The sequence below is a fragment of the Castanea sativa genome, chromosome 9 (assembly GCF_040712315.1).
Source record: "Castanea sativa cultivar Marrone di Chiusa Pesio chromosome 9, ASM4071231v1".
NCBI classification, from domain to species: domain Eukaryota; kingdom Viridiplantae; phylum Streptophyta; class Magnoliopsida; order Fagales; family Fagaceae; genus Castanea; species Castanea sativa.
In genome coordinates, this window is record NC_134021.1 from 34293817 (window position 1) to 34304140 (window position 10324).

The 10324-nt window shown below is 32.8% G+C and overlaps 1 protein-coding gene across 1 annotated transcript; it reads left to right on the forward strand.

Annotated features, from left to right (window-relative positions):
- The first annotated feature begins 6279 nt into the window (after positions 1-6279).
- Positions 6280-9351, forward strand: LOC142611418 (cytochrome P450 81E8-like). The gene is made up of 2 exons (XM_075783537.1): positions 6280-7290; positions 8490-9351. Exons 1-2 carry the CDS (start codon positions 6403-6405, stop codon positions 9114-9116), a joined length of 1515 nt encoding a protein of 504 aa, XP_075639652.1. The 5' UTR covers positions 6280-6402; the 3' UTR covers positions 9117-9351.
- Positions 9352-10324: the final 973 nt, after the last annotated feature.

Consider the following 10324-nt stretch of genomic DNA (forward strand, 5'->3'; position numbering starts at 1 on the left):
TCTTTTTGAAAGGAACACGGTTTAGCTTTTTTAAACATTGATGATAGGTTTTGTGTATGTGTGTTTGTTTCTCAGAAAAAAAAGAAAAATTATTTTTATGTTTTAGGAATAAAGATAAATTAATTAAATTAAGGGTTTTAAATCATTTTTCTCTTAAAGTTTTACTTCTTTGGGGCTAGTTTGGGCTTTTCTTGCATTTGGGCGTTTGGGTCCATATTAGCCAAAATGGGTATCTATAAAGTCATATATAGAAGAGATGAGAATCATTTCCACAAGCTCAAACCAAAGAGCGTAGTTTTGAAACCCGACTGCACCATACGGTTCGATCGAAAAAACCGTAAACTTCTTAATTTTGTGATTTTTTTAACATCAAGAACCGTTTAATAAGAGAAAAAATAGAGACCCATGTGAACCGTGGTCAGACCGTACGGTTCTGAGAACCGTGACCGGTTTTTGAGCTTCGAACGGTTTTTTTTTGTTTCAGCTTTTTTGGCGAATTTTAGCTAGTACACCGGTACGAAGCTATGGTCAGATCTAGAAGAAATGAACAAACACAAGAAGAACAAAGATTGGGAGGAGATCTGATAATTTCAGATCTTGAACAAAGGGATTTGTGAGGAAAAAAAAGAAAAAGAACAGAGAACAGAAAACAAGTTCCTCAGAGAGAAGAATACAACGAAGCAGGAGCAGGATCTGCGCCTAGTTGAAGACTTGAAGCAGCAACTTGCAGGTTGCCGATCACGCCTTCGTCTTCTACTGCTGCTGCTTCTTCTTTCTTTTCTTTTTCTTTTTTTCTTCTCTTTTTTTTCCGTTGATGGAGCTACGTGTTTCTCTTTCTTTCTTTAGACTTTTGCTACTTTTTTACTCACTTTGAATTCCTTAGTCCCTCACGTGGTGACTAACATGGGAACTGATGAAAGTTTTAATTTTTTAATAAAAGGAAAAAAATTTCAGCCATATATTTAGATCTTTTCTGACCTGCCCAACATGATGTGACGTGCCTTGATAAGTGCTTTAAATATTTTAAATACTTTTAAGAGTAATGTAGTACCAGTATCACAATATTTTATACACTTTTTTGCAACAATTTGGGACGTGGCAAAGTTTGAGTAATAATAAAAAAAAAAAACGTAAATGCACTTTTAATTTTTATATTTTGGGATTTTTTTATTTCGGTTCTTAAATTTTATTTTTATTATTTTTAATTTCTAAACCAATTAACATGTGATATTTAAGTCTTTATTGTCAACCAACTAACAGAAAATGCTAACGTGACTAACAGCACAGTAAAATAATAATTAAAAAATCTATTTTATTATTAAAAATTGTCACGTCAGTGTATATTAATTTTAAATTAAATAAAAAAAAATTAAAAACAAAAAATTGAATATGAACATCAACAACAATATACCTAGAATCAAGAACATGAACACCAAAGAACAACACCACAACACATAAAAATAAACCTCTAAAATTCCACACCCAAAACGCAACACCACAAACAACAATTCACAAACCCAAACTTTAGGAACAAATTTTAGCAATACCCAGAATCAAGAACACGATATCGATGTCTAGAATCAAAACCATCAAAGCGTCGTGTAACTCCAGAATCTTGAACAGCTTCTTCGGTGATCGGCGGCTGATGCTGATCGCTTCAAAGAGATTGAACAGTTGAATCGCCGGACCTTTCACGGTCTCGACGAAGCATGCGCCGTCGATATTAGTTCCCAAGTTCTCGAAAAACTGCTTGTAGAGCTTCTTCTCGCTCGCAAACAAAACCCTAATGCAAACCTTCGCGGCCCGAATCCAATGTCGGATCTTCGCTTCGAGTTGATCCCACTCCAGCCTCTGCACGTCACCGATGCTCAGCTTCTCGATCCCGAGCCGCCGGAAGCTCACGTCCACTGCTGACTTCCGAATGTTGTCGAACACTTGAATACACTCCCGCAAGTAATCGGGGGCGATCATCCTCTTCACAATGCACTGCAGATCGTAGATCGCATCGGACGACACCAAATCGATCTTGCGGATACTGCTAGTAGATTGGTAACTCGATCTACTGCTATTAGCACCATCAGCGACCGAATCTCCACCTTCTCCTTTGCCTTCCTTGTGCTCCTCTCGCTGCTGAGCGAGCTTTAAGCTCAAATTCAAACCCTGGTCGTGCTCGCCAGCCTCGTCCTCGTGATCGTGATCGTCGAGAGTAGCAGGTGGGGGTTACTTTCTCAGATTTGGGAATTTAGGTTTTTTTGAGGCAGTTTATTTGTTTTCATTGCTAAATTTTGTTCTTGAAGTTTGGGTTTATGAATTGTTGTTTGTGGTGTCATGCGTTTTGGGTGCGGAATTTTAGAGGTTTGTTTTTATTTGTTGTGGTGTTGTTCTTTAGTGTTCATATTCTTGATTCTGGGTTTGATGTTTATGTTCTTGATTTTGGGTTTGTGGTTGTTGATGTTCATATTCAATTTTTTGTTTTTAATTTTTTTTATTTAATTTAAAACTAATTTATATGCTGACGTGGTAATTTTTTAACACAAAATAGATTTTTTAATTATTATTTTACTGTGCCGTTAGCCACGTCAGCATTTTCTGTTAGTTGAATGACGGTAAGGACTTAAATGTCATGCGTTAATTGGTTTATGGACTAAAAATGGTAAAAATAAAATGTAGGGACCAAAATAGAAAAAGTCTCAAAATGTAGGGACTAAAAGTGCATTTACACAAAAAAATAATTATGGGTCTACATCTCTACCACTCACATTTCATTACGTGGAAAACTATGACAAAATTTGTATAAAATGTTATGGTGCTATTATTGCTCTAATTATAATTAATATTTATATTTAAGTATATAATAATTATTAAATAATTATTTCAATTTAAAATTATTAAATAATTTATTTTATTTTATTTAAGTGTCTTTCTAATTATTATTATTATTATTATTATTATTATTATTATTATTATTATTACAAGTTTAGCTAATCAATATATAAATAAATAAATAGATATTATATTTAAATTTGCTTAAGATTTGATATTTCTTATTTGTCTTGTAAAAGTTATGATATGAAAATATATATTTGAAATATAGATATTTATATTTAATTGGATTATTTTAGTTAAATTTTTTATTTATACTAATTTAATGTATTTATTTATATTTAAATAATTATTAAATTAATTATGACGTCATCAGACCTTGGTCTGATCTTAAAAACCTTGAATCTCTTTCATTTACGATTCATTGAACGGTTCGGGTTTAAAAACCATGCCAAAGAGTCCATTTGGAAATATTATGGGCAATGAAATTAGCTTTTCGAAAAATAAGGTTTACAAACCACTCATCAAAAGAGTTAAAAATCAATAAGCTTTTATTTATAATATGTTTAATCACTCAGTGATGAGAAAGAGAAGTAGGTTTCTGTAGTTGAAGAATATCAAGTTGGAAGCATCTCCTTTGCATAGCACGTGTTTGTACCCCAACTTTGTTGCCTTTGCTGCTGCTAGTTTAGCTGCTTTTGCTTTAGCTACGTAGGGGGCTTTGGTCTTGTTATGGCTTTACAAGCAAAAATTGATCATCTTTTATAATTTTTGCCCACTGCTACTCCACATGATTTCTCCTTGCCATTAGATGCATGAAAATTCACTTTCACACGGGGCTGAGAGGGTCCCAAATGTTGCCTGTGTTAATCTCACTATCTGCATAGTCGTAAAACAATAGGTGGTAGAGGTATATTTTATTAATTTCTTTACTTAAGAGCAAAGGGTCAAGAGCTTCTTTCTTAGTTTGTCTCATTGTTCAATTTCTTTCTGTGGAAGCTCCAACAATTTTTTCTACGAGGTCAATAAAAAGATGAATCTCGAATAGGAGATGAATTCTATGGTCTACATGGTTTTATTACAAATTTGTCCATAGTACTAAGAAAATAGTAAAAGATAAACTATAAGTTAATTTGGTATATTGTTTCTTCATATAATGAACATACTAATTATGATTGTTAAGATTAAATTTTGCATATAATCTATTGTTTCTAAATACAATATTATTGCGCAACATTGGCATAATGGTCACTTTATAAGTATAAATTCTTCTGAGGGTGGGGTTGGGGGTAAGAACTGGGGTTCAAGTTTTTAAAAGGAAACCTCACACACATACACACTTAGATTACGTTAGAGTGAGATTTTGATCTCAGATCAAAAAAATAAAAATACAATAAAAATATTAATTATTGTTATAAAGTGAAATTTAATTATTATTACTTAGAATATTTTTATCAATTAGTTTATGTCTTTACTCTGTACAATTCTTTTATTTAACAATTCAACTCAATTTTGACAACTATTGGTCTTTGTAATTCTATTAAAAAAAATTTTGTTATGTTAATATTTATTTTTGTCTTCACTTAATCACTCTCTTCTCCCATCTCTTGTCTAATTTTATTTATTTATTTAGAATCCCCCATTGTCTAATTGTTTAATTGCCTTTTAGTGTTAACATTTACTAACTTGATTGACTAAACCATGTCCCAAATCCCACTTACAAATAACAAATTAATTAAAAACACATTTAAATTTAGTCACTACACTTGTAGATTTGATAAAAAATTTTAATTAATTGTAATTTTATTTGCAATGTATATATATTTGCAAGCTCAGGGGTTCATTTGAACTCCTGAACCAAAGCGAATACTGCCGTAGATTTTTGCCGCCCCTTAATTGTTGTCATCTATATCATATTATAACAAATAGTTGTGAACATATAAATTTTCTTTCTTCCTCTATTGGTACTTGCAAGTTAGTTTCTACTTTCTACTGATTTATTTATTTATTTTGTTGCTGAATAAGTTAGTTTCTACTAATTACACAAGGTGAAAGGGACTTTTTTTTTATTTTTTTTTTAAGATGAACTAAAGTTTCCATCCCTTTTTTGCGGGTCACATTTAGTTGGGACTATCTGCAGCCACGCTATCTTCCAAAGAAGTAGTTTAAATGTCCTTCTTGGCCTTGACTTTTCACAATTTCCTCCGTTCTTTGCTTTCAATTAATTGGGCCACATAGATTGTATTCGACAATATACATACATACATACATACATACATACATATATATATATATATATATATTCCCAAATCCTAGACAATGTTTACGGCCACCTCCCAGCATCTAATCTCTAGTGCCCAATCTACTTCTAAGGCTCCCTTTTCTTCACAGGCCTCGGATATTGATAATTTAAGTAAAGATGATTTATATGTCCTTCTCAAGAAAAAGATTGAAGAAGAGAAGGAGGCTGAGAGCAGAAATTCTGAAGAAGATTGGTTTGGGCATGATGAAGAATATGATGAAAATACTCCTGACCTAAGAGCCTGTTGATTCCCATATTTGTCTGGCCTGCACAACGGCTACTGATGTTACAATATTTACTCAAGAGCAAAAATATTTACTGCTGCTTTCCATGATGACAATGATTCTTTTATTGACTACTTTTGGCACTACCAGCCAAACTACTTTCGGTCTCAAAAGCTGACTTGATTCCTTTCGCAAATTACGCTCCTGATGCCCCTTATGGGTCCTGATATGAATGGTAAAAAGTCACTATTCAATTTGTACTATTCATTGTTTTATTTACTAATATAAGGGGGTTGTCCCTTATTATAAAACTCAAAATTTTCTTCTAGAATTTCCTTTAAATTCTCTCTAGGACTTCCTTTAGTTCAGAATATCTCACTGATTACACAAAACTTGTAACTAGAACTAGGACTAGCTTTCAAGCCTTGTACTACTATCCTTGTTAATCATTGTAATCTTGTGACTAGAAGAAGAATATGCTAAATCTGATGCTCCTTCTGGATCTGATTTTTCAACTATTGAAAACCTTGATTTTGAAAATTAATTACGTGTGATTAATCTAAGGATGTGGATTTTGAAATTTCTGCTTTTTAAATTCATATGATTGTTTCAAGCAATGAATTCTTTTTTAAACCTAAGGGTAATAAAAAGAAGTATTATCAAAATATTTTTGCTCCGTTTGAACCTGTTTAGATCCGGATGAACCTGCGTTTGCAACCTATAATATAAGATAATTTTGGTAAAAATTGAGAATTTTTTTATATGGTGATAAAATTACTCACGCTGGTTACTATACTAGAAAAGAAAAGAACTTGGTCAAAAAAGGTATGCGCCTGTAAGAGCCAGTCCATTGAGTATCAGCGGAAAGTGAGAGAGGATTAAAATATAAATTAAAATATATATAAAAATTCAGGACCAGGACTTAGGAGGAAGGAGTAGATAAGCTTTAAGTCAAATTCTTGCGGCATAGCCCCAAATTGCAGCCCCCCATTAATCCATATAATCTTCCAACAGATTGTCACATAGCATCACATCAAAAACAACAAATCAAACATGGAAGACATGTTGCTATACTCATCCCTCTCTCTTCTTCTCCTCCTTGCAGTAGCTTTCAAGTTCTTGCTCCAATCAAGAACAAAACACAAACACCTCCCACCAAGCCCACCTTCTCTACCAATTCTAGGCCATCTCCATCTCATTAAGAAACCACTCCATCGTACTTTCCACCGCTTTTCACAAAAATATGGTAACATCTTCTCTCTACAATTTGGGTCCCAACTCGTGGTTATTGTATCATCCCCATCTGCAGTTGAAGAATGCTTTACCAAGAACGACATCATTTTAGCCAACCGTCCTCGCTTCCTAGTCGCCAAGCATGTTGGCTACAACCACACCACCGTGGTAGCAGCTTCTTATGGAGACCATTGGCGCAACCTTCGCCGCATCAGTGCCTTAGAAATCTTCTCAACAAATCGTCTCAACATATTTCTAGGAATCCGAAGAGATGAAGTCAAGCACTTGCTACGCAAGCTATCACGAAACTCGTGCCAAGGTTTTGCTAAGGTAGAATTGAAATCAATGTTCTCAGAGCTGACATTTAACATCATAATGAGAATGGTGGCAGGAAAGAGATACTACGGGGAGGACATGAAAGACGAGGAAGAAGCAAGGAAATTCAGGGGGTTAATGAAAGAGCTAGCAGGGTCAGCAGGGGCCTCAAATCCACAAGAGTTTGTGCCCTTGTTGCGGTGGATTGATCATGGGGGTTTGGAGAAAAGATTGATGAAACTGGCCGACAAGACAGATGCATTCTTGCAAGGTCTTATTGATGAGAAGAGGAGTAAGGAAGAGAAGGGGAACACTATGATCGATCATCTGCTTTCTTTGCAAGAATCACAGCCCGAATACTACACGGATCAAATTATCAAAGGGCTTATACTGGTATGTGTAGCTCATTTCTCTTTACTTCTTCTTCTTGGAACTAGATGCTAATTAAAAAGCTGATAACATCAATACTCAAGATTGTTAAAGACGATATATATTGGAAATTCGGTAATCATATAACCAAATCTGACCCAGTTGTTTATTTGACAAGTTAGAATAAAACATTTATAACACGAATTTGAAGTCAACCGCAAGTCAACCTTGTAGTCTTGATTTCTAATCAGGAAGTTGTTTATGTAATTATATTCTTCTCACAATTTCTGTATTTTTTTTAGAACAGGATCCTCTTGCAAGGTTGAGACTCTAATTTTATATATAACAGTACAGAGAGTTATAAGTGATTCACAAAATAAAATTTTGTGATACTCATTAATCTTTAATCATATCATATTAATTATTTTATTTTTTATTGTTCTTTTTCACAAATATAAATTTTGATTTTTACCATCTAGATTCTAGAGGTAAGCTAAAGTTGGAGTAAGTCTTTTGTCTAGTGCTCTTCCGTACGCACCAGACGAAAAGACCAGGCCAATAAATATTACCCTACTTTTGCTATCTAGCACGACTATCTATTGCAGTGGAGCCTACTTGGCTGTGCTGATGACTTGATAGTGATAGAAATTTAGAAAGAACCCCAACAATATCTCAACCTTTTGATTCAGTGATATTTTATTAGGATATCCTTTGTCAGAATACCAGTAAAAATAAATATTAGCTAGCAATCAATTTTTCCTTTAAAATTCTTGGCGTGATTTATGAATCTCTAAAATAAATATTAGCTATCAATAAAATTCTAGGCGTGATTTTACATCAAAATTTAGAATTTACCTCATGAAGTTTAAGAGTGTTTGAATTTTACACCTTAATGTTTCAAAATTTAGATTTTACACTATAAAGTTTAGGGGAGTTTGAATTTTATACCTCAAATTTTGAAACTTCAGGGTGTAAAATTCAAACACCCACAAACTTTAAGGAGTAAAATCCAAATACCTCTAAAATTTAAGGGGTAAAATCCAAATTTTAAAACATTAGGTGTAAAATCCAAACACCCCCAACTTTAGGAGGTAAAATTCAAATTCTGAATATTCAGAGTGTAAAATCTAAATACACCCAAATTTTAGGGTGTAATTTGCAATCTTTCCTACTTTTAAATTATTGTCATGATTTTAATCACTTATTGAATGTATAATAAGCAGGTCTTGTTAGTTGCTGGGACTGACACATCGGCTGTGACATTAGAGTGGGCAATGTCCAATTTGCTTAATCATTCTCAAGTGTTGAAGAAGGCTAGGGCTGAGTTGGATAATCAAATTGGAAAAGAAAAATTAATCAATGAATCGGATGTCACTAAATTGCACTATTTACAAAATATAATCTTGGAGACTCTTAGATTGTATCCTGCAGCCCCATTGCTTTTACCCCACATGTCCTCTGAAGATTGTACCATTGGAGGACATCATATTCCACGTGAGACAATGTTATTGGTTAATGCATGGGCCATACATAGAGACCCTAATATATGGGATGATGCAACTAGTTTTAAGCCTGAGAGATTTGAAAGTGGAGAGAATAACGTAAACAAGTTAATGCCATTTGGATTAGGAAGGAGGGCCTGTCCTGGGGCAATCCTTGCCCAACGTACAGTGGGCTTGACATTGGGATCATTAATTCAATGCTTTGAGTGGGAAAGGATTAGTAAAGAAGAAGTCGACATGGTTGAAGGTAATGGGCTCACCATGCCCAAAGCTATGGCATTGGAAGCCATGTGCAGAGCACGCCCGATTATAGCTAAGGTTCTTTCTATGTCTGAGGATGAGTTTTGAACAATGTTCTTGAGGTTTGCAAGAATAGCCTAGCTATATTTGCAGAGATTACCTTAATATTAGTTACTTAGTAAATGTTACTGTAATAAGTATATTGCTAGCTAGTATTTATATTGTATTATTGTATTCGTACATTTTTAACTCTTCTCTTTTTAGCTTTCCCTATATAATAATTTGCATTAACTTTACAGTATATAGGCATAAGGAATAAGAAAGGTTTTGGAAGATTAGCATATTTGCTTTCCTACTAGTTTATGTGACATTATGGTTTACAGTTGTTAATTTAATAGAGTATTCAAATAAATTTTTTTGGGAAATGATGTCATTTAATTGATTTTTTTATGGAATACTAGTTAGGGCTTGCACGTGCTTGCCGTGCAATAAGAGTAGTGATTAAGGTCAATTCTAAATTTTATTTATATCACAGAACAAAGATATAAATCATTTGATTTTTAAAGTATATAGAAATTTACATTAATAATAAAAAAAATTTAAGGATTTTGATAATTATGTCATAAAAAGTTAATCTCAATTGTATAAGAATTTTGATCACACACAAAGTCAGGATAGCTACATAACATATAAGATCTATTTTACTATAATAGTTTTTTAGTACCTATTTGCTAAAGGCAATATATCCACTCAATAAAAACTTCTAAGAATTAATGATAAGGAATATCATCGTCTTCCAACAATAAGTAATTGAGTTTTGCTAAGATAAAAATAAGGATAACAAAAGGTATGTGTCATCAAATTTTCCATTAGATAATATATGTCTCGAAAATTTAAACCTAAAAAATCAATATTCTTTAAATAATAAATAAAACACTTTATATTATCATTCCAACTTTTCAAGCATTACTACCGTATCTAAAACTCAAAATATGTGAAAAAAAAATTTTAGGTTAAAATTTAGCGGGAGTATTTTAGACATTATACAATAAAATATTTTAAGAATCATAAGATTTCATTAGGGTTTAACTGAGAGAATCACAATATGACAAATAATTGCTCATTTTCAAAATATTAAGGAAAAATTTGCTTCATTTTAAAGTTAAAGGAGGAATTGTAAATTGCCTACAATTGCCCTAAACATGAAGGATGAAAAGTGATTTTATCATTTTTTTTTTTGGTGTGTAAAACTAAAAGAATACAAAAAGTCAACCTAAGAATATTGTATGTGAAATAGTGACACAACCAAAGGGCAC